The sequence below is a fragment of the Mesoplodon densirostris genome, chromosome 10 (genome assembly GCF_025265405.1).
Source record: "Mesoplodon densirostris isolate mMesDen1 chromosome 10, mMesDen1 primary haplotype, whole genome shotgun sequence".
Lineage (NCBI taxonomy): Eukaryota > Metazoa > Chordata > Mammalia > Artiodactyla > Ziphiidae > Mesoplodon > Mesoplodon densirostris.
The window spans coordinates 90,548,000-90,573,739 of NC_082670.1; the positions used below are offsets into that span (position 1 = coordinate 90,548,000).

The following is a 25,740-nucleotide window of genomic DNA, read 5'->3' on the forward strand; positions in this document are numbered from 1 at the left end:
AGCAAATGCTGTATACTTGCTGCCTGTGTGGCTGAGTCTCACTTCTGGCCTTTCAGTCATTCTGGATGAAGCATCATTAGACTCCACCAGCTGTACCCCTGAATGGGAACTTTTCTGTTTCATCAGAGAAGTGGAACAAGCCTTTATACCCTTACTGCCTTTCAGGACTTGCCAAAAGGGACAAGATGGGAAATTAAAAAAAAAAATGAGTACAGGAATTGTTAAACTTGAATGAATTTAGAATTTCATTTCCAGGATGAAACTTGATGGAAAAATGACCATCTCAACATCTGACGGTCAGATAAAGCCTGTGAGCCCCGTCATTTAAATAAACTGATTACAGGTAGCTCACCCATGTGAGGAGTATAACTTCTGAAAAGCTGCCAAGATCAGTGCTGAATAAATGCTGAATGAAGTGCTGAATAAATGGATGAATAAATAGATGTATTTGATTTTAAACGGATTTAAACATGCTTGCCCCAAAATTAAACTTCAAAACTTTAGGGTCAATTGTTTAATAAACTATTTTTTACTATGAACTCCCAGGTTGAAAATTTTTAGGGACGGGGATCACAACTAGTTCATCTCGACCCACTCAGTACCTAACACAGAACATGGCCTCAATAGACGTCAGACAGAGTCATACAGACAATAATATTATTCTATTTAATGTCTGTGTGGATATATACTAAATTAATGTTTGCCTTTTAAAAAACATCTTGAAGGTAAAGACCAGAATGATGCCAATCCACTTGAGAAAAGAGCATTCTGACACCTTCTATTATTTACTTTTAGTCCAAATATTTAAAACGCAAACAGTACACAATCAAGAAAAGCCACATGATTTAAATTTCTCCTGATGACCCTTGGTATGTAAAAAATAGATATATTTATTAACACAAAACAGTGAGAGCATTTCAGGTTAGAAAGAACCAACTTGCCATAAAAAGTATAACTACACAAAAATAGGTAATAATTCCTGACATTACCTAATACTAAATACACTCTGTATTATTCAGTATGATGTAATGGTGTCACTGACATTTATTTAAGACTTGTTTTGGTATTTATTCTTCCTATATCAAAGTATACCAGCCAGAGCCTTAATTTCAACGCTGACTTTGGCCTTTGAGAAGATTTTACATAATGGTTATGGTTTTTCAGCGGTGACTATTCACTACTCCCTTCCTAAGTTCATTACTTAGCCAAAACTTGAACTAGAATCACTGCTAAAACTAAGAACAGCTTCTTACTGCAGCCTGTAGACTTTAGTGGCCCTTATGCTCTTAGTCCTGTAAGCTGATTTTCCCTGCGGTAGTAACCAAGAGAATCATCTTTGAAGGAGAGGAAAAGCACAGACACCTCAGAGAAAAGGGAACCCTCCTACACCGTTGGGAATGTAGACTGGTGTAGCCACTATGGAAAACAGTATGGAGTTTCCTTACAAAACTAAAAATAGAGTTACATATGGTCCAGCAACCCCACTCCTGGGCATGTAGCTGAGGGAAACTCTAATTCAAAAAAATACATGCGCCCCAATAGCCAAGACATCGAAGAAACCTAAATGTCCATCGACAGATGAAAAGGGTAAACTTCTTTCTTGTGTGGTATACGTACACAAAAAAGAATGAAATATTGTCATCTGCAGCAACATGGATAGACCTAGAGATTATCATACTAAGTGAACTAAGTCTGACAGAGAAAGGCAAATATCATATGATATCATTTATATGTAGAATCTAAAAAAAAAATGACACAAATGAACTTATTTACAAAACAGAAACAGACTCACAGACATAGAAAACAAACTTAGGGTTACCAAAGGGGATAGCGGGGGGAGAGGACAAATTAGGAGTTTGGGATTGACATACACACGACTATATATAAAATAAATAATCAACAAGGATCTACTGTACAGCACAGGGAACTATATTCAATATCTTGTAATAAACTACAATGGAAAAGAATCTGAAGAAAAAGGAAAAGCACAGACACCTCGCTGTACCTCGATGCCAATTTTCTTTTCTCCTAAAGGCACGCCTCCAGCTTTTCCTGTGCCCTGACCTACGTCCTCACGTCTGTCTTCTAAGTCTCGTCCTGTTTGTTTTTTCCCTTTTCCAAATTTGCCCTGTTTGTTTTCTCAATTTCTGATTCATCTGTAACAAAAGGCTACATCTGGGCCCATTAGGGTTTATAACTTCTCCCCTTGCCCCCCACCAATCAACCCCAAATTATAAGTTGTATTCCATTTCACTAGCACCTTGTTTGATATATTAAGTTACGGAAGACTGTTGGGCATTCTCTAACGGCTCCACCAACTGATGGAATACATTTTTCTAAGCTTCAGTGAGGTATAATTCATATCCCATACAACTCATTCATTTGAAGTACATAATTCAGGGAATTCCCTGGCGGTTCAGTGGTTAGCACGGTCCAGTGGTTAGCGTGGTCCTCGACACTTTCACTGTGAGGGCCTGGGTTCAATTCCTGCTCGGGGAACTAAGATACCGCAAGCCACAGGGTGCGGCCATAAATAAATAAATAAAGTACATAACTCAATGGTGTATATAAAGTATATAATGCAATATTCACGGGGTTGTAAAACCACCACCACAGTGTAATTTTAGACCATTTTATATCACACCAGAAAGAAACCCTGGACCCATCAGCAGTCACTCCCCTAGTCCCTGCCAACCACTAATCGACCTTCTGTTTCCAGACGTTTGTCTATTCTGAACGTTTCATATAAATGGAATCGCATAACATGTGGTCTTATGTGTCTGGCTTCTTTCACTTAACATAATGTTTTGGAGGTTCATCCACACTGTAGCATGTGTCAGTGCTTTATTTCCTTTTTTATGGCTGAATACTATTCCACTTTATGTATCTAACACATCTTGTTTATCCATTCATCTGCTCATCAACAGTTGGGAGGTTTCTACATTTTGGCTATTGTGAATAGTGGTGATACGAAAATGCAGGTACATGTACCTGTTTGAGTATACGTTTTCAATAATTCGGGGTATATAACTAGGAGTAGAATTGTTGGGTCATGTGGTCATTCCACGGTCAACATATTAGCAGACTATTTCCAAAGCAGCTGCACTACTATTTTTTCAAAATAACTTTTGAAATCACATTGTTGTAAAATAAGTTTCAAAGTTTGACTGAGAGGGGCGGCATTGTTTGAGGGTTCCAGTCTCTCCACATCCTTGCCAACACTAGTTGTCTGTCTTTATCTTAGCCATCCCAGCGGAGATAAACTGGTACCTTTTTGTACTTTAGATTTGTGTTTGTTTAAAGATTAATGATGCTGAGCATCTTCTCATGTGCTTATTGATCATTTGTGTGTCTTCTTTAGAGAAATGTCTATTCAGATCCTTTGCCCATTAAAAAACACTGGGTTCTTTTCATTGTGGACTGCAAAAGTTTTTTTCAGGTATATATTTTCTGCACGCAAGTCCATTATGAGATATATGATTTGTAAACACTGATTCCCATTTTGTGGACTGTCTTTTCAGTTTCTCAATGGTATGCTCTGAAGCACAAAAGTTTTAAATTGTGATTAAGTCCAATCTTTTTTTTTTTCCCCTTTGCTTCCCTGCGCTTTTGGTGTCACATCTAAGAAACCACTGACTGATCCAAACTAATAAAGACATATTCCTATGTTCTCTTGAAAGAGCTTTAGCACTCACATTTAATCAATTTTGAGTTAATTTTTGTATTTTGTGTGAGGTAGGTGTCCAACTTCATCCTTTTGCATGTTGTCCCAGCACCATTTGATGAAAAGACTGTTCTACTCCAGATGAACTGTGTTGTATTGGCACCTTTGCCAAAAGCCAAATGAACATAAATGTAAAGATTGGAGGGTTTTTTTTTTCTTTTCTCTCTCTTTTTTTTTTTTTTTGCTTCACTTTTGGTGGATTTCTTCTTCCCAGATGTACTACTCCCATTCTCAAAAGAATTTATACTCAAAATATAAAATAACTCTTGAAATCACACTGTTATAAAGTAAGTTTTGAAGTTTGGTTGGGGGGGGGCAGCGATAAATTTTTAATAAAAATAAAACTTGAGCAACTAAACGTTTTAAGGAATGAGTGCCTGGGGACAATTTTTGTTTTCCAGATCCTGTTGATCCTTTGTGTGCTGAAAAGTCTCTTCAGAATGTACTTGGTGCATCCCTCTGCCTAACAAATAAATGGAATGTAACGTAACCTTTTATTGAAGGTCAGTAATATTTCTCCGTGGGGAGGGGTGGTGCCAGGTGAATGAAGACCCCATTCCACATTACAGATGCGCTGAAAACCAGGAACCCTGCAAGTCATGTAACTGCCCTGCCCTCCAATTCCTCATCGGAAAACCAAAGGGGGTCACACATGATGACCGGCTCCGAGTTGGGAACGCCTCCACCAAACTTCTACCAGTTATGCAGATGAAAGAGGGGGTGGTACAAAGGACATACCTTGTTGTCGACAAGATGAATGGGTAGGTGCTTAATGCGGATGGGTGAAAAGAATGAATGAGGTCCACGCCCTTACCTCTGCGGGGGGGGGGGGGGGGGGGGGCAGGAAGCTCTCTTCTTCTAAACCCTTGCCCGCCCCCTGCAGATACAGACACCAAGAAGCACAACTAATCCCCTTCGCCCACTGGCCACCTGCCTCTTTCCCACCATGTTGGCTTTTCATCCATCCAGCCAATGTTAGCGCAATGCTGGCCCTGAGGCAGGCAGCCAGGATACTAATGATGAACACCAGTTCTCGGACAGACCACATCTGTGCCTGTCTCTGGCTCAGGGCTCTCCTTGTCTGTCTGTCTGCTTTCCAATTCTTTGGTCTCATGTCCATGCGCACACGCTTCTTTGTGCCCACCCCATAACACTGTCAGCCGTGGAAACTTCCCCGCTCAGATCCATCACAGCCTATGACTTTGGTGACCAGGAGCTGCTCATTCCTAGCCAAAACATGAAACTACTCCAGATACCTCAGGTTTCCAGAAAGGTGTTCTCTTCAAACACAGTTCCAGGGCTGTCTATTAATAAAAAGTACTTTCCACTAAACTGTGATCATAACAAGAGCACACGTCAGCGGAAGCCACTGCCGTTTTATAGCTTTTTCTTTCTTTTGCTTTAATTCTTTAATGACAACTTACACAAAAGCGATCCTACTTTCCTTCTTTCTCTTTTCTCTTTACTTTTTAGTTCTTAACACATTTCCCTGACTTCTACTTTGCTACCACAACCTACTCTCAGTAAGATTTTAAGTAACATACCAAATTTCTTAGGTTGGAATATGGGAGCCTGAATTTGATTTCGAGTGATGAAGTGATAACTGAAAATAAAATATCATCAGACTTCAGATGCTTTTACACTAAGTTTTCAAGAACGAATTGATATCAAGTATTTCTGATATGTACAATAAGTCTACTTGAACGAAACCAAACTAGTTGAGCTGGCTTTGGAACTTGATCACAGATGACCATATAAAAAAGAACAATGTAGATTCACAAAAGCAGAAGAGATGATTACTTATCTATCGAGCACAATTTTCCATCTTAGAGTTTATTATTTGAATATTTCTCATACTAGAGTATACCTTCCTCAAAACCAGCCAGGAGTCAAATCCCAGTCTCTTGCAGTAAATAAAAGGACAGGTCAAGTTTCTTCATGTGTTATACGGTAGCACCTGGGGGGAAAGGTCCTACACCTGCCTTGGAAAGTGCAAATGATACATGGGAACAGGGGAAAGGGTGACTCAAACACTGTATCTTTTTTCCTGGTGCCTTTGTGGAAATGACCTTTCTCCTTTAACTTTCACTGAAAACACTTCAAGAAGCAAATGGGCTGCTTCTTTTATACTGAACAGTTGGGACATGACTTCGGCCTTACATTTCCAGCACGCTGCCTTAATCTGAGCTCATTTCAGAAATACTCCACCTTAGGTGTTTATTAATCAGGTTTCCAAAAGCAAGTTGGCAATCAGCTCTATAATCTCACCGCAAAGAGATGGGTGTTTTACTGAAGCCCATTAAAGGGCCTACTCTAGAGCAAGGAAAGATGGAGTTCTCTGCAAACTGGGAGATGCACACACATGCTTCTCTCTTTCCCTCTCCCACGCAGTGAATCCTTGACTCTCCTTCCCCAGAACATTCATCATCTCAATTTTCTGCTGCTTTTCAAATCATGTTTAATTAGAGGATTTCACATTCCCTTGTGATATGATATTCATGAGGAAAACTTGCAATTGGAGTGACTGTGAATTAGTCTGTTACGTGCCAGATTTGTGCTTTTAAACAATGATGGAGATTATTGTTATTATCTGCTCTCAATATTGTGCCTTGAGATGTGAGGGCTACCTTAAGTAACTTCACATCTGAAATACAAGCTATTAACTATTTACGTCCTTTTTTTTTTTTTCCTGGAAATACAAATTATCCTGAAAGAAATACAGCGTCACCTTTCTACAATGGACCCCATTAGGGCATGGGCAACTAATGTGGTGAGCTGGGTGATTTTGAGTGACATACAAATACCCTCGCTTTCATAGTTATGGATTCACGCTCATGTAGACTGGAAAACAATTTTGACTAATACATCAGATCTGTGACTTCTCAGGGGTAGCTTTTTATAAACCCTGTTTAAGTTAATCAGTTTCAAGAAAAAGTAAAAACTTGTAATATGTATATGCAGGTATGGCAAACGTTGAAGATGGCAAGAGAATGACTCAAAGATTGCTGCGTGGGATAAAAGGATTAAAACTGGATCTATAGGTAAGGATGCTCACTCTGCCTTTTTCCATTGCTAATCAAAGACTAATGCTTCTCAAATTCTCTTTTAGCTGTAAATCACCTGGAGGTCTTTTTAACATGCAGATTCTAATCCAGCAGTTCTAGGGTGGGACCCAAGACTACGCATGTGTAGCACCCTCCTGGATAACGCTGATGCTGTTGGACCCTGGAGCACTAAGGAGCTTGAGAGCTCCCTGTTCTGGATCTGACCTAAAAGTGAGCGTACTTACAGAAACACACGTGAGCTGTCTTCTCTATTAACTGTGGGGTGAAAAGCAAACTGGGGATGGATAAATATGGAAAGCGGAGACACTGGGCAACCTCACCAAGCAATAGGTACAAACTCATAAAAACTCTCACTGGCCCAAAGTTATTTAAGAATTATATGCAAGTCTTTTTTTTTTTTTAATTTAATGAAACAGGTAAGACTAAAGGAAGTTAGCACCGGGAAGAGGCCATCATCTCCTGTTTCTATTCAGCAAACACCAGTTTCACGTTAGTACGGATCTACTGAGTGACTTGGCCAGTGAATAGTGTCTGCCAGGTACTCTACTGATCAGTAGTACCCCGGAGTAAACTGTTGAATCTGGGTTTGACAACAACTCAAAGCTTCACAGGTCCCAGACTCTAGGGCTGCCGTGGGTATCCTCTAAGCCTTCATGGCATCCCTGAACCTGGGAGGAGAGGATGTATGTGTGAATAAATAGGATCTTGAATTAACTTTTTTAGCAGGGGAGTGATGCTCTTGGGCTTTTCTAGGAAACCAGGGTGTATCATGAAAGCAGAGTTTCAATCCACTTGGCATCCACTTGGCGGAGTACCATATGCAGTCAAGGCCCCTCCTCAGTAAAGAGAGGGAAATCCTACCAAAATATCCCAATAGGTGATATACACAGACTCAACGGTGGCCCACACAATGTCAGGAAGAACAAGAATGCATATTTCTACAAACCGGCGGATTTACTTTAATTTGTATTAGCCGAAAATATATCTAGCATCTCCAACTTCTGGTTTCACAGATATCACGTCTAAGGATGAGGCTTATTTTACTTAAATTAAAAATGACCCGATTTAAAGAAAATAATATAAATTACAATAGTCATCTAAGCAGATACGGCAAACCTCATGACAGTGGGGCACACATTCACATGACTAAACTTTCAGAAAACAAAAGCGCGTGAAGGAGTCCTCAAGGAGAGGCAGTCTGTGACTGGGTTTACTTCCTGAGTCGACAGTGACCCAGTGGTACGTCTCTTTAATTTGAATTTTCAATAGGGAAGGAAGAGCCTCAGAATTATCCTTGACTGATGGGACAAAGACCCACAAAAGCCACAAGAGCACAGGGCAGTGTGTCGGATGCTTCGAGGACCACACCCTATCCTTTAGGACCAGGGAGCATCCTATGTGTAGACTATCGACGTTCAATCAGCTGCTTTACCAATGGTAAGAACTTGAGGTTGGGGGCCATGATGACAGGTCATCAGTCTGGCAGTTACTCTCTTCACCATCCCCTCCCATCTGGCTCTACCTCCCTCTTCAGATACACTGGGCAAAACACGCAATCTTGATTCTCAGAAGCCTGTGGCGCAGCAAGACAACGGGGCAGAGAAGGAGAGGGGGAGTGCCTGCGGGCTGGTCGGTGTGTTCTGACCCATCACCAACCCAGAGCGGGTGATGACAAAGGCCGAATGCCTGTTTGCATGGTGACGAGTGAAGGGATACATAAAGGAAAAGGACAAGAAAAGGTAGAGGTCCAGCTTTTGTTTCTGACACCCAGAAGGGCGATCGCTATGCTGAGGTTATAAGTGAGAGTTTCCCACTGGCAGCATTAACACTGGGATCTTGTTAAGAAAACAGAATGCTTTCCAAAGAGGGGCTGTGAGCAACTGTGTCAATACAGACACAGGGACCACTAATCCAAAAGATATTAACACCATTAGGCAGGCATGCGCATTATGTCCATGCAAGTGTTTGCACTGGTGAGTCACAAGGTCTGTGTGGAACCTTGTCCATATGTTAGAGGAAACCACAAGACCCGGAAAACCAAAGAGCGTAAATGAAAGTTCCAACACTAATTCTTCTCATTTAATCCCTGCCCCTGACACTCTGTGGAAGTCCGCACAAGCGTACTCCAGAACCAGAAGAATCACATAACAGAAGTGTGAGGGCCACACGAGGAAGCAGGAGGTGAAGGGACAAGGGACTTAGAGAAATAAAGTGGCTCAAAACCATGAGGCACTTGCATTTATGTTTCCTAAGAATTACTTCCTACTTTATGTCATTCCTTTTATGTCTCAGCAGTACAAGATGCTTCATTAATGGTCACTGGATTAAACTCTTCTCTGCCTTTGATTCAGCATTTTTGGTTTGTTTGTTTGTTCTGGTTACTGGGGGGCTTTTTTTCTGGCCATGCCACGCAGCACGTGTGATGTTAGGTCCCCGACCAGGGATCGAACCCGTACCACCTGCAGTGGAAGCACGGAGTCTTAACCACTGGACCGCCAGGGAAGTCTCTCCGCATGTTTTACGAAACACCTACTTTGTGCTTAAGCATCGTGTTGGGTTCCTAGATCAGAGTCTATAAACTGGGATCTGTAAGAAGATCCTCGGGAGGGTGCTAGGATAATATTACCACTTCTGTATGCATGTGTTAAGATAATATTAGAACTTTTGTATGAATAGATACTTGTGTAACTATGTGTATACATTTCTCACCTGCTTACTCTTTAATTTTTATACTACAGGTACTATATTAAGCATGTATATAATTGATTAAAAGTATCTTTAGTAGGGGTGCATACTCAAAAGTTTTAGTATTCATGGGGTGACTAATCAAACACACTTGGAGGTCATTGGTATAGACTGTGACTAAGTTCTCATCCTCTCCAGAAGAGTTCTGCTCAATTCCCCAGTTGAGGGGAAAGAGAGAGAATTGAACAGACGGCTGGAACATAAAATTCTGTAATATTTGATCTGGGCCTTTGAGTAGCAATAGAAGCTCAGTGCTAAAAGGAATAGGATGAGAGAAGGCAGGTGACTAAAGCACAAAAAGCAATTTCAGACATAAAAAAAAAAAAAAATTTAGAAAGACCCAGAGTACTTAACAAATGATTTAAAGGCCAACATCAGGAATTTTTAAAAATGAATTTTGTTCCATGAAATAGTTCACATTGGGTCACAGTCTCCAGAATTGTTCTCTTTGAAATGTTGAGTCTTGGCACTGGACCCAGACTGTCCTAAAGACTAGTGAATGATAGTTATCAAGATCCCTCCTCTGTCACTTTGAATCAGAGAAGGGGAAGAACGCCATGGAATCAGGACCGCCGCTGGGAGGTCCCACAGCAGTGGTTCGCAGAGTTCGGTCGCTGGGAACTTGTCAGGGATGCAGATTCTTAGGCCTCACCCCAACTTACTGAATCAGAAACAGTAAGACTAGGGTCCAGCAATCTGTAGTTTAGCCAGTCCTCCAGATGATTCTGATGCAAGCTAAAGACTGAGAATCAATGTAACCAGAAATCCACATTTTCCCACCTGTTTGGAGCGCGTAAGTATCAATATCAACACAGACTAACCAGGTACTTCCACAGCATCCGTGGCCAACGGGTAGCTACTACTATTAACGAGTTCCTGAGCCTTAACATCTCATAAATTCACTATATTCTGAACACGCGGTCTCTGCAGTGAAATGCAGCACCAACCACATGCCAGGCTGGCTGTGCTAGATGACTGCGATGCAGCAATTGACAAGGGACATGGAACCTTTCCTTCCTGGAGTCCACTGCATCCAAAAATCTCACCTGATGCAAACGTGGGGGTGTGTGTGGAAATATAGACGTGACAATATTCCACCAGTGCTCACGTTTAACAAACTGTACACTCCATCACATTTTGCCTATCTTCATATCACTGCATTTTTTTTTTGGCGGTACGTGGGCCTCTCCCTGTCGTGGCCTCTCCCGTTGCGGAGCACAGGCTCCGGACGCGCAGGCTCAGCGGCCATGGCTCACGGGCCCGGCCGCTCCGCGGCACGTGGGATCTTCCCAGACCGGGGCACGAACCCGTGTCCCCTGCCTCGGCAGGCGGACTCTCAACCACTGTGCCACCAGGGAAGCCCATCACTGCATTATTTACACTGTGTTGGCAAGTGTCTGCCTCTGTGTTTGTCTCTCTAGACTGTGAGCTCCTTAAGGGAAAGACCTACGTTCGAGCCATCTTTTAATTCCCAGAATCTGTAGAGTTATTAGTATGTAAATGCTTAATAAAGGTGGCTTGAACGAATAAATGACTTTAACAATAAACAAGAGTCATTAATAGTTAATTAATTAAATCATCAATAATCATTTAATATTCACGGAGCACTGCCTATGTGCCAGAGACTAAAATGTGTACAAACTCATTTCATCTATGAGGCCTGGCTTGGTAACATACCCATTTCACAGAGGGCGCACTGAGGCACACCAAGACTAAGTACGTGGAGTGGGCCGCCTGCCCTGGAATGCAGGCCATCCGGTTTGAGTCCACACTCCTAACCACTAAACAACAAAGCCGCCCCTGCACTAATCGAGGTAAGAGCCATGATCTAGCAAAACATGCCTCAAGGTCTTCTGCTTCTGCTGTGCCCTCTGCCTGGAGAGCTCTTCCCTGACTTCTTCATGTCTGTTCAAGGGTCACTTCCTCAGAGAGGCTTTGCCAAAAACCCATTTATCCAAACAGTGACCTTAGCCCCGCTCTTCCTGCTTCACTTTTTTTTTTTCTTCAGATCTTAATTCTGTCTTTTTATTACGTGGTTATTTGTTTGTTCTATTTCTCTTCCACTGCAACATCAGCTCCATGAGGTCAGACTTGGTCACGCTCACGGTTCTATCCCTCAAAGCCTAGGACACCTGGGACGGGGTTAGTGAAGTTTTGCAGAATAAGCGGATCTGCCTCAGTACTGTCTGGTGACTTCTGTCTGCAAAGGCAGGCTTTTTTTGTTGAACTCTGGACAACTTCCCCATTTATCCTTGTTAAGTTTCTTTTACTTCTGCCTGTACAATCCTCTAATTTATTCAAACACTACTGGATTATTCCAGCTCTTGGTGTCATTTTTTTTTTTTCTAATTAAAGTAAGCTGCCATTTATTTCTCACACTGATCTTTAACACGGAGACATCTTGTTCTTGTCGTAAATATGACTCATACGGAAAAATGTAAGTTGAATATAGGGGCTCATGTATACTAGAATGTTTCCATCAATATTTCAGATATAAAAAGGAGACACGAAGCCAGAGATGCCTGTCCAATTTGAAGGTCTATAAGTAATCATTTCACTGGAGTTTTTTAGCCTTTTGGATGTGTAACCTGAAATTCCACCAGATGACTAAAATAGCCCCTCTTGAAAGCAAATACCACATCATTTACACAAACACTTTAGGTTTCTCTTTCTTTTTGCCATAATACACCTTCAAACTCAACATTCACAGCCAGGATGTAAAATACACACACAGAACAGATCCTTCAAAGACAGACCTCAACATATTTTTTTTTAAAAAGGAAAAAAAGAAAGAAAGAAAGAGAAAGAGAAAAAAAAGAGAAAGAGAAAGGAAAGGAAAGGAAAGGAAGATCAACTTGCCATTTGACTGATTTCCTTGAAGACTATAAAAGGAATGAAATCTGAAGGTCATAAAAGTGTGCCTATTTGTTTAGGGAAGTCTTACAGGTAGTATAAATACCATCAGCTACAGTTGCTATGGGGTCTGTTTGTTTACCAAACGAGAATACAAATAGTTACACAAAAGCAGAACAACATTTGGGTATATAAATGGAGAAGGCTTTGCCTTCTGGTAAAATTTCCAAAGTGCCTTTTACAATGTTCCTGTTTTTCACCTTCTTCACTGGGAAATCTCTGTTTTCTAGATTCTTCCTTTTCAGTTCTAGCTCTCCAAAGAATGTCTTACTCTCAGATTTCTAAGGCTGGTAATGATTTGCTTTTCCTTTTCCCTTTCCCTTTTTTAAGATGTAAAAACTAAAACCACTAGCCCAGCAACCCAAACTGTACAATGAAAATAAGTTCTCACAACTGAAAATACAAAAAAAAAAAAAAAAAAAGAGAGAGAGAGAGAGAAACAAAAGCTGCAGAGTTTATAGACAAATTTTAGGACAGGCATGTCATACTTAAATTGAGTTAATTCACGAACAACCACTCAGAAAGGTGTGTGTGTATATGTAAATGACTTTCTATGAACCAGGTATGTTTCATGGACCTGAATTATACCTGCTGGGTTAACCACTGGCTTCTAAAAAATAAAAGGAGGGGGGGTTAAGTGGGAAGGAAACCAGCAAGACTGTTCTGGAATTTCTTAGTTGAGCATGTGTGTGCGCGCGTGTGTGCACGTGTGTGCGCGCGTGTACGTGACAACTCAGATCTGCCATTAAACAAACTGCACCACAGAGGCCGCTGTGAGTGGAGGGCTTCTCTTCACAGTACATTGACCACGGTACCCACCAGGCACAGCCCCGGCGCCTTTCTGTGAATGGGACACGCTGCCATATGGACCAAGACACTGAACAAGCTGTACAAGTCCTGGCGACATGTGCCCAGGGGACTGTCCCGTAGTCACACCACCTGGGCTGTGGCAATTGTGCTCTGTCTGTGCAGAGGCACGGAGGAGCCCAGCAGGATGTTATTTCTGAGTACACACAAAAAGGAAAATTACAGTTAGGAGAATTCTCTGGCTAGCGTATCTGTTGCTCAATTCCCGAAATAGTTTCCCAGAGGAACGGTTATCTGCTTTATTCACACAGGCAGAAATGACAAGCTGGAACACATATTAACAATTTCCCTTTGTGAGCTTCCACTATTGTTTTAATGAGGAGAATATGCTTTGTAATATACTTAGGCCTTGACTGATCACAAAGGGGGGTGGAATAAAGAAAGTGAGGACGGCCGTACACTTGTGGCCACTCACTTGTATCACCCGAGTGAGCAGGTCTGCACAGTGGTGCCTCTTTTGGAAAGAGCCGCAGAGCCAGGCTGCCAGGTGGCCCTGGTGCAAAATGGCATCTTGGTAAATCTTGAAAAAGGACGTGCCTTCCATTTCAGCCTCTTGGATAGGTTCCCCCTCACTGGGCCCCATCGCTGGCTGAAAAACCCGGGACTCCTAGTTGTCATTTAAGCGAGAAGGCCACTAGGAGTTTTCCAAGTCACACAGCGTTCCGTTGACCCTTGGTCTCCCTTTCCACTTTAGGATGGATCCAGAGCCACCAAAGAAAAATTTCTATTCAGTTAATCCAAGGGGTAAAGTGTACATGTCAATCAGACTCTTTTACAGGTAAAAGGGCAAAACCCAGTACACAGTGGGCTATGCCATCAGAGCTGCCAAAAGATGGGTCCTCACCGTTCTTCTGTCATATGCTTTCCTTTTCACCCTTGGTATGGAATAAACGCTAAGAAAGCTAATGTATATTAGGTGTTTCCACAAAAGTGCGAGCACCTATGAAATACCTGGGTGCCAACCAAGGGAGAGGGTGGGAAAAACCCTATCAGCAAGAGCAACTCATCAGAAAAGAATGACTAACCTCCGTAAGGAAAGAGAATGGGGGTTCAAAGCTGATTTTTCATGAGAAATCTGGCACATTGGACATGAAATGGCCCATGGTTGAGATTCATATTAGGCAGTATCCCAGGGGAGAAAAGAAATGAAAATCAACCGAATTTAAGAGAAACTTGTAAAACAAATGTGACTCTCCAGACCCATGATGTCATTTTATTGGAAAGTATTTATCATTTAAACACAATAAATAGAAAAAAGATTTATAGGGTCTAATGATGCTGTGTTATGGTAAAAGGCATTTTATTGAGATAAGACATAACAGCTGTTTGAGAATAACAGTTGAGTTTTTCTTTTCATCACCCCATGAAGCGAACAGTCAAGAAAATTCATAAATTGATGCCCCAGGATGTGGCAGGTATTTTCAAGGTGTTCTCCCTCTGCCCTCCCTGAACGTGTGGAATGACGGGAGGTGACACGGCACCATGGCACACCACCCTAAGAGAACCTTTCCTTCTACGTCTAAAACCCAGAAGCAACTGGTTTCAAGCAGAAACAGGAAATGATCACAGCTCTTCTAAACGAGATGATCGCCAAACACCCGGTAGCACTTTGGGGCATGAAATGTTGATATGTCCCCAGGAGCGTCTTTCCGACATAAGCAGGGACAGTTTTGCCCTCAATAGGCGACTTCCCTTGCAGATAGACATGGGACAGCTGACGCTGCCAAGGGTCTGCTTTGGAGCAGAAAGCAGCGCCTGAGTGTGGGCCTCTGCAATTGGCTGCACCCTTGTCTCTTTCTTGTCCCTACAACACCTGACAGGACATGCCCCGCCTGCTTTCTATAGTCTCCACTTCTCGTCACCTGTGTGCAGCACCCTGCCTTCCCTCTTTGCAAAAAGATGCGGCGCGGGAGAAGGACGGACCGCAGAGAAACGCGTGGGGCTTCTCCCTAATTATGGCCCAATCTTGGAAGGTTACGGTCTGGTTCTGATCCCCAAGCTTTATCCCCTGGAGGCTGTAACCCAGAGTCTGGGGTGGAGTCCAGGTGGTTCTGATGAGCAGAGTGGTTCCCATCTGGGAACCAGCAGAATGTGGCAGCCACTGCAAGGACTTTAGGCTCGGGGACACGCTGGTTCCAGTCCCTGCCTGGTCCCTAACTAGCTGGTTGGCTCATGCAAGTTATAAATTTCCTCTGGGCCCAACACTACCTGTACAAAGAGGACAGGACCCCACAGGGTTGTCGTGAGGATACAATGGGAAAATCAGTATTAACACTTCTGTCGAGTCCTTTATGCATTGTGACTGGCACAAAGTAATATAGTTCAATAAAAGTTAGCTGCCCGATCATCCCCATCATATGCCAGCTCCTGATTCCTTCCAGCAGTAGCAGTACCTGTACCCTGTTGGCTCACACCGGAATCGCAAACCACTGGTTCTGTGGACTGAACATGTCTGGGAGCATCATCGAAATGTGGGGGGAAAACTCTGTTCTTTCCAGCACTGCCCAAACCCAGGTCAACTGAGCATGCTAACCTGCAGTGCTTCTCAAGCTTGAATGGGCACGTCAAGGCCCCGGGGACTGGGTTAAAATGCAGACCCTGATTCAGTAGATCCACGGTGGGACCTGAGATTCTGCATTTCTAACGAGCTCCCACGTGATGCTGAAGTTGCTGATCTACAGCCTTTGAGGGGCAAGAATCTAGGGTAGGCATGACAAACAGAAATTCCCACACCCCATCTCAGACCAATGGCATCCAGATCTTCACGGGAGAGGCCTAGGAAGTAGTATATTTTAACAAATTCCTGTGACATTATCATCAGGCAATCTGGGAAACACTGGTCTGATGGTTAACATTGGAGTCGGCCAGCGTTTTCTGTAAGTGGCCAGATGGTAAATGTTTTACTCTTGGTGGGCTATATGCTTTCTGCTGTGACTACTCAAGCCAGCCACTGTTTTTTGTTTTTTTTTAAACATCTTTATTGGAGTATAATTGCTTTACAATGGTGTGCAAGCCAGCCATTGTAGTGTGAAAGCAGCCATAGACTTTGTGTAAATGAATAAGCCTCACTGTGTTCCAATAAAACTTTATTTACAAAATAAGAAGCGGGCCGGGCTTGGCCGGTAGGCCATAATTTGCTGACCTGTGTAATAGATCAAATGCCTCAACCTATATGGGTAAGAAGTAGCAGTGAGAATTCTGAGGACAATTTGGGACAACGTGACTGCAGGTTCTCCAAAAGAATCTAATGGGGAGGGAAGATTTGGGGTCCCTAGTTTGCTCAAGTGCTTCAAATGAAAAGAAACACAAAAGAAATGATCTGATTTTCAAAATACAAAAAAAAAAAAAAAAAAAAAGGTTGAAATGAGGAAGACCTGTTCAGAGTCACAGGACCTAGAGCTTACTACTTAAATTTCTGGCTCCAGAGGCCCTAAATATGAATATGAAAATATGCAAAAGCTAAATGCTTGGGTAACCAGAAGAGTTCTGAAACCAAGCTTCTAGAATGTTAGCGAGGAAACCAAGAGCACCAATATTTATTCATCAACAGAGGATTTAGTTAAAAAAAAAAAGAAAGAAAGAAAGAAAGAAAGGAAAAGAAACACCAAGCATGTCCACGACTCAGAGTCCCTTGCCTTTTGAAAACAGAAGGGCTGGTCAACACAAATGTTATTGTTATATAGTCAAATCCACGGCAATATGTCAAGAGGCCACAAATCAAAAACAGAGACTGTGAATCAAGTGAGACTGTCTGAAAGTCCACGAGCCAAGCAAAAACCTTCAGGGGTTATTTGAAGGCAGCTGCCAGCTGGGAAGTATGGAAATCGCAAGCAATTGGAATACACAGGGCTGTGTCAACAGATGAGAAGGAAAAGGAAGGTACCTTGCAGGGACAGGAGGCAGGTTAGGCCTCAGAGAGAGAGAAAGAGATGCCCAACGTGGGTCACCTTATTCTGAGAATATGACAGCCTCAAAGAAAGAAGAGGCCGCACAACCTGGGATCTCTCCGGAGTTTAAAGAAACCTTTCACCAAATGCTTAAGGAAAACCTTGGAACAAATATTTAGAAGAGCTATGCATCTGAGACACATTCAAGTTATAAAACATCTACTAATGGTGGTTGAACTAAAAGCAAAAAGCTGGGGAGGATCAGAAAAAAGGACTATCTCTGACATGGACTACAGAAGGACAGCTGAAACAGAATAGAGACCAGATGATGTGTTCAATGAGGAAACGCAAGATTTATAAGGCAGGAAGGAAAGTCAGGATACCCTGAAAGGAGGGAGAGGCTTGTTTTGCATCTGCCTGTGTGCAAATCCTGCATGGGGTCCATTTTTGTTCTTTATGTGCCGTTTCAGACCGTAAATGATTTATATTCTGCAAATCCTCTCCACCCACCCTCCCTTCGCGAGACGCCTAGGAACCTATCTGTATCCACCTTAACAGAGGGAACTCTAGGATTTTAAGTCAATACACGTTTTGTTGAATTGAATTTTCAAAATTTCTTTTAGAAGCACTGATTTTAATTTATCATAATTAAGTATTCACTTCTATACTGAATGGAATCTCTAAGTGCTGTTTTATGAAGTAAAAGAGGGACTTGAATTTCAATCTCGGCTATGCCACTAACGAGTTCTGTGACCCCAGGTCACTTATTTAATCTTGATGGTTCAACTTCCTCACCTGTAAAATGGGTATAATAAACCCTGCTGTTTCCCAGCAGTCACGTGGCTAAAATGAGACATCCCTCCCAAAGGTAAGAGTTTAGCCAGCTGCTTGGCACAGAGAAAAAAAATGGATTCAATGAGAGTTCCCTGCCCTTTCCCTAGTGCACCATGATATACTGATAGAATTTTAATTCAGGCAATTACTTAAGTAGTAATTGCTATTTGTATTTACATAGCTGCTTTGATCCAAGAAGCTCAAAGGGCTTTACTAAATTTAGCATTTTAATAAATGTTTCATTTGCACGCCGTTGATTTTGTTTACCCACACCAAAACTTGGAATTTCCTAAAGCGAGACAGTCAGACAAGTTACGGAAACGAGATAGCTATCTTCGTGTTTACAGGTATCCCGGGTCGGAGATTTGTCTATTTACCAAAGAAGTCATGACGCCCTGGTCCTGTGGAATTAAATGTCAGTAAGAGGTATGAATGTGCCTGCTTCCCTCTGTGGCTCTCTTTAGCTCCTGCCTGTTCAACTTCATTCCCACCACGCTTCTCTCAGGCCCCGACAACAGAGGTAGGTTTATCGCGCCAATGAATACATACATATTATACGTATATATAATATACATATATATAATATATATATATAAAATATATATATAAAATCAGCACAATAAACATTATTAAATTCTCGGGAGGAAATCAAAGCACGAAGCACAGCGCCAGTGCCGAATTCTAATGACGCAGAAGGTCCGTGACTGCACGGGGACAGGATCTTAACAAGCCTTGATGTGAGCGTTGGCAGCTGCCTCGCCAATCACACAGGCCGCTCCTCCCCTGACAGCGCTGAATATTGATACATGTCTCTACCCTGCACAACGGGGAAGTGGGTTTCTACTGGCAATCTTTACCAAAGTGTTTTTTTTTTTTCCCCTTCTCTTCACTCAAGGGTTTACCCTGAATGATTTAATTATAATTTTCCTTGTGTAAGACAAATTAAAGAGGAGAGTAGGAGTGTCGGGCCAAGCACATGATTTATCTCCTGAACAGATTGCAGCTCACCAAACCCCAGAGCTGCTGCTGCGGCGGCTGCTCATGGGAGCCCGAAGGATGCAAGGGGGCGGGGGAGGTCTTCCACATGGCATGGAAACACGCGGCCCAGTCGTGATCGGCAGACGACTCGCAACTTGAAAACACACACCAGAACTCTCACGATATTACCGTGGTCCGATGAATTTTTCCATAGAGCACTCCCCCAAGTCCTTTCAGAAAGAATCCTTAAAGCTGGTAACCTAAGCTACAGCTCCAGGAGCACCGGGGGTGGGAGGTGGTGGGGAATATTACGTAGAAATCAAGGGAGAGCTTCGAAAGAGATCCATTTCACAAATGCCCTTGGTGAGTAAGGGATGAAACTTCTCCAAGGGACTCCTGAGACAAATGACAACTCACTGTGTAAGTGAGAACATATTTCGATAGTGACAGCTTTTTTTTTCTTTAACCATCTTCCACTATTTCAACAGTAATATCACACGAGATTTTAAAATAAACCCTCAGAGGGTAAAAACACTCATTATAAGTCCTTATATACAAAGCTGGCTAACTAATAATTGAATTTCTACTGATCAATTTTTTAAGTTTGTAAGTTTTTGACACAGCTTTAACCTAAGGTACTCATTTGCCAAATTTGCTACGTTCAGTTAAAATGTGCCGACTAGAATCTGTTTTAATCCAGCCATGCCTAGCAACCTCCCAGGTAATAGAAACTGAGCGGTCCAAGAGGTTAAGCACGTAGCATATAATTTCATAGTTGCTTCTTCTTTGCATGAACAGTTGGAAAAGTCAGCCTGTTTTTCTATCCAGATTCAGGTTCAGTGGAATCTAAATACTTTTCTGATCCTTATTCTAACGCTGGTAGGTAGTATAAATGAAGATTAAGCCCAACTTTTGTGCAGACACATAAGGACCATAAAATGAGAAATCCAACAAACTGATTCTCCTAGAATTAGACTGTCTCTGAGATCCATTTACTTTCGAATGCACCTTAAGACATGAAAAGGGCTATTCTTCTCCTATTCGCCTCCTTGCTAATCTACTACCTGACTCCAGATACATAACCTTTTAGAATGAAACTGAGCATGGTGCATCTAAACAGGGAGAGTTTTCTGTGTCACAGGAAATCTGTGCAGGCTCCACAATGGCTGACAAGATTACAACAAATACCTTAAGTGCATCAGTTGGCATTTTTCAGCGTATGGTCTCCTGCCCTGCCTATGGATAAAGATGTAATTCGATCCCTCTGCAGTAAATGGACAGCATCAACCTCAGGATACCAAAAGCAAGTAGAGCAAAGGACAACAGCCTAGAACCCTTTCTTCACAAGCTATTTAAAGTCTAGTTTGTTTGTTTGTTTGTTTAATTACAAACGCACTCTAAGAGATTATAAAGCGAGAGCTAAGATTGGTCTCCAGACATATAAATCTATCCTCACTAGAAACAAAAGAAGCCACATTTGGTCCAATGGCTCCAAATTAATTCTTACTGCCCACCATTCTGTTTTTCAAGCTCTTCTAAACCAATAAGTCATAAGCATCTTTTAGTCCTTCTGTGTCTGCCACAGAAACTCTAAAGTGATTTTAAAAGGACAGTTGCAAGTTTTGGCTAAAACATATATAATCTCATCTCTGGAAACCTCTCACGGTTTTTACACTGAAACGTGATACACACAAACATTCATATACTGTTTTCTGTGTTTACTAAGCTCTAAATGGATAAAGTGTTGCTGGTACAAAGACACACATCTAATTAAATCAGTGGGCTTCTTAAGGTTCAATATTTCGAGAAATACATGAAATTATACGTGTAACTGCTTAAGTGAAAAATAAAATTCAAAATCTTTCACTGGGTCACTTTTATTAAAAAAACCAAAATAATCTGGTTTTCCTGATGGAAACGACACTTACTATCACCTATTACTTTTGAGGTTTCTTTCCTTCTGTGGGTGGACACTCTGTGTATGAGGTACACAGGAAACAGTTTAAAAACACTAAACCGAAAAAAAGGTTTTATATATTTTTTCTACTTTGGAAAAGCACTGAACAGTGGAACTAATAGTTCTGCGTGCTAAGGTATAATAACATGGATTCACAGCTTCCTTTTCTTAGAGCTGTCTTCTCACATGATATATTTTGGATCTCCCAATCAACCTCAGCTTCAACTAACATCCAAGTGAAGCTCCGGGCAATTAAAAAATATAAAGTCTTAACTTCCAAACAGGAATACAGAAATTGAGTCGATGCTACCATATGTCCCATGAGCAGGAGAAAGTGGCTGTGTATGCTTGTGTGTGTATACACGTGGACCCCTTCCATCTCTCCATCCCTCAAACCTTCACTGACGGTTTCCAAAAAAAAGGCCAACTACTTTGGGGACACGATGATGAAAAAGATGGGCTGCTCCCTGCCTTCAAGGAGGGCAGTGCAGAGTAGTGTGCGTTCTACCTTTTCTCAAACCATGATCCAACACAGCCTACAGCAGACAACGCTATTCCCTTAGAAGACGTTTAAAGCCAAGGAAATCAGCTTGTACGGAGCGGGCACTTGGCAGAAAGAGTTACCCGGAAGCCTGGAAATCCAACCCATCCAACGAGAGACCAAAAGACTCTGCCCAAGTTCCTAAGCTCAGGTTCGATCTACGTAAGTGCTAATTCCATGTTGAAAAGGTGACAAGAATTAGATGCTTCACACCCACACCATACTGAATACATTCTGAAGTAATTATATGCACACTCCAGTCACATGGATCCAATTAGAGATCACCGAGATATGGCGAGGCCCGGGCCACCCACCCCTCCGCGTGAAAGACAGCTTTGGACACATCTCAGATGGGCGTTCCTACCTTTCCCTTTTGGGAGTGTGGACTGACAGCTGTCCGTTGGTAGAGGCATGTGGGTTCATTATTAAGGAGGTCTTGGACGGTGCAGAGGAAGAGACACATGTCGTGGTCAGATCCAAACTGCTGTGATTGTTGCCCGTGGTTTCTTCTGTCGTATGAGCACTTGTCACTTCTTTCCAGAGCTGCTGCAGTTCTGTTGGAATCATGCCTGAAACAAACAAATTGGATAATTAAATCAATTAACAGCTAATTCCGTCCTCTTCAAACAGTAATTAAATCAGGGAGTCAGTAAACAAAGCCTAGTGTTGGGGGGAGCGGGTTTGGTGCGCTCAGCTTTTTTCCTTCCCTCTCAACTAAGGCAAATACGGTAGGAAGGAACGTGTCCTCCCCCTGAAGTGCCCTCATCACACATAAAAGACACCCGTGAAAAGGATTCAAAACACAACTACTTCTTGCAAAGACTGTATGCCTCCATCCAAACTGTTGTTTCTAAATCACTGGGGGTGGGGGGGCGAAAATGCAGATACATGTTACTGTAGTTTTAAACACAAAGAAGGGCTCAAAATAAATTTGTTCAACTCTACTATTATGACAACACGAGCCACAAAATGAATAATTTTTGTGCTTAAGCCTTAAATGATGACAAATAGCTCTGTTATTAAATACAGTTTTTATTAATCACTTTTAGACATAAATTATGAATTCATATTGTCTTCCTGAAATGCTTTTCAACTTTTAACAGTCAAATTGATTATACTATGATTATTTCATTAACACACCTATCTTCCTCATTAATTTTGGTTTCTTGTACCACATGCTTAATTGATGGATGTGTCTACTGAAAAACTGTATAACTTTTTATACAAGTAACACTATTATTACTGTCATTTCTTAGATCCATGCTAATGAACCATTGCAGAATGAAATGAAAACGTGAAAGAAACTTGGAGCAGTAGAGTTCTCTTGTTTTTAAGGGGGTCAGAATGGACATGGGTCTTAGGCAGTTAAGTGTCAACTTGCTTTTTTTTCCCCCAGGAAGAGATACAATCAGGATGCCAATCTCACTATTGTGGGCCTGCAGCCTTTATTCTGGCGGCATGCCTCTACAGCCCAGGATTTCCAAACCCTACCTCAAGGTATATTCTAGTGCGCACACACAGAGAAGAAAAATATTCTGAATGGCAACTGACAAAAACAACAACCTAGGAGGACAGCCTAGAAGAAATCACAGGCCCTGGACATCACAAGGCAATGCCGCGTTAGAACTGGACGTCTGGATCACAGTTCATTGTTTCCATCAACTGGAACCCAGCTATCCTAGAAAGCCTGCCATTTTCTAACTATACAGCAGTAACCGAAACAGGCATGTTTCTGACCAAACCTAAGGTAGTGAATTTAAAAAGAAGACTGTGCACGCATTACATTCATTTGAAACACATAATAAAAAATGCCAAGGTCTAAATTTAATTTATTTTTGTCATTTAGAATACAATGGATAGATAATCATCTCAACGTGATCAGCCAAACATCTTTACTTTGCTAAACTGTTAAAGATTTTAATTATGCTAGCATTGGAGAGCACTGGTCTAATGAGGCGATGGACTCCAGAGAATCCGAGTGGTTAAGAACTGTGAAATGAGTCTGATAGGATTTTTTTATATTCACCGTGGATCGTTTGCATATCAAAGAGGAGTAAATTATTGCACAGCAGACCAATAACCTTCCCCGCCTTTCTGAGAGGAGCGTTAACAAAAACAGTTGGTCTCTCCTAACGGTTCTCCACGAAAATGTTCAAATGCTCGAGTCTCTGCAATTAATAAATATTACAAAGGAGGCTTCAAATGATACATTAAGTGGTCAGATATTCTTCGAACGCATCCTCGACAGCCAAGTCGGGTTTCTTCTTCCTTCATAAGAATCAAATGCCAATTATATTTTGATGGATTTTGTCCCAAATGAGCGTTTAGTTATTAGGCATATTCAATTATTACTTGTCCCCCTGAAATTAAACCTCGGAGGCAAATTAAACAAAGGGAAAGGTCACCACACAATCCCGTGTCCGGTTCTGCTGCATCTGGGCTATTATTTTCCAACACCTTGCGAGGTGACATGTGGGGTGTGTGTCTGTAGCTAACAGGCCACCGCTGATGTCTGCACACCAACAATTACCTGCGAAGATGGCTGACCCTCCGACCACTATTTATTCAACTGAAACAATAGTGAATAGGCTTGTCTGTGGATGGTAGCACATTGAGAGAAAGCCACACAAGTCAACACCCAGCTTTATTTTCTGGGGAGTAAATACACATGAAAAGAACAAGCCACTCATTTTTCAACTCAAACTAATTGATTTCTGGGTCAGGTGCATGGGAGGTCGGAAGAAGGAAGAACACACCACAGTTTCTAACAACGGTGTTAACACTTTCCCCTCGACAGAAGCAGAACTTTTGAAGGTGTTTCAAGAGTAAGCTGTTTATCCAGCAAATAAAGACAAAGGGAAATGCCCTGTTACACTTGTTATGCCCACCGAGTACACTAATGCTCCTCTCCTCTCCTTCTAGTCCAAGAGGCTGGCAAATCAGTTCCCTCGCCCAGAAGGAGAAACGGTAAATAAAACAGGAACTCACTGACTGACAACGAGGCATCCTTCTGGGTCAAATTTCCACGTGATAATAACGGTGAAGAACCACTGGCATCAGACTCACAGAAAGGCAGTCAAATTGGTGTCCTCCATCAATGCTACACCTTGTTAGTGATGTTAAACTGTTCGTTCAATGAATACTATCTACCAAAGGATGCTGTTATTTGACAGCCGAGATCTCATGATAGAATTGTGACAGATAAAAGGTAAGCTAGTCACTCATCAGACTAAATGGACATCAAATATCCAGAGAGCATGCATTTCTTCCAAAAAATGGTAGATAGGAACAATAGTACCAAGTTAAACAAATCCATTCACAGGTACGTCAGCAGGCATGTAATTTTCTCCCAGCTACAGTTTACATTTTAAAGGATTAAAAAGTCAGAATGATACTAAAAGTATATTTCTTTATGGGATTACAGGTGCCGAGGAAGATGAGATGATTAAAGACACCAAGGGAAAAACAGACATGCTAATAATGTAAAACAGAGCGAAGGCCCTACAACAGCCCTAACAACACCCCCCCCCCAAAAAAGTCCTTCTGTTTCATAACCTAAAACCTCCGGGGGTGGGAAGAGCCTTCAAAATATTACTCTCTGTTTCTTCATATACTTTGATATTTACATGCATGTTTAAGGCAACTCAGCCAAGACCGTACAGGTATGTAAAAGAACCATGATGATTATATCCTGAAGTGGGGCATCACCAGCATTTTTAACACATAAACCCTGTGCTTTGCTACATTTCTTTTTCCAGGACAACTGGCCCCTTCATTAGAAAAGAAAATGCAGACACGGGTTTAAAAAATGTATGTTGCGGGGACAGTTGACAGATTACCGTTCACGGAACTCAATTTTACAACCCCAGGTTATCACTGGCTCCAAGACAGAGCTGATCAACCTTTTTTTGTCCTTGTACCTCCATACCCAGGTGTCCACGTTCAAGCAAGCAGAAAGTTGATTTAAACCTCATAATGACATCAGTTTTAAGCCATCATCTCTCTGATAAAAAAAAAAACAAAACTGTGTTGTGGTCCAGCATGACTGAATTCTCCAGCCACTCTGGGCGAGGGGTTAGGGGAGACGAAACCAACCTCCTGATTCCAAGAGAGATGGCAATGGTTCACTTCACTGGGAGAAAATATCTATATTTGCGTTTATGCATCCTGGGCGCACACAAAGGCACCACCTTAGACTGTAAATATGCGTCGTCTTCGTGTCACGGGGG

At 41.9% G+C, this 25,740-nt stretch overlaps 1 protein-coding gene across 6 annotated transcripts in view; it reads right to left on the reverse strand.

Annotated features, from left to right (window-relative positions):
- The window catches only part of FOXP1 (forkhead box P1), a 602,050-nt gene that overhangs the window by 60,324 nt on the left and 515,986 nt on the right, over positions 1 to 25,740 (reverse strand). For all 6 annotated transcript variants that reach the window (XM_060111624.1, XM_060111623.1, XM_060111622.1 and 3 more), the window contains one exon: positions 21,876 to 22,080. In XM_060111624.1, coding sequence (XP_059967607.1) covers positions 21,876 to 22,080 — 205 coding nt within the window. The remainder of the gene's footprint in view (positions 1 to 21,875; positions 22,081 to 25,740) is intronic.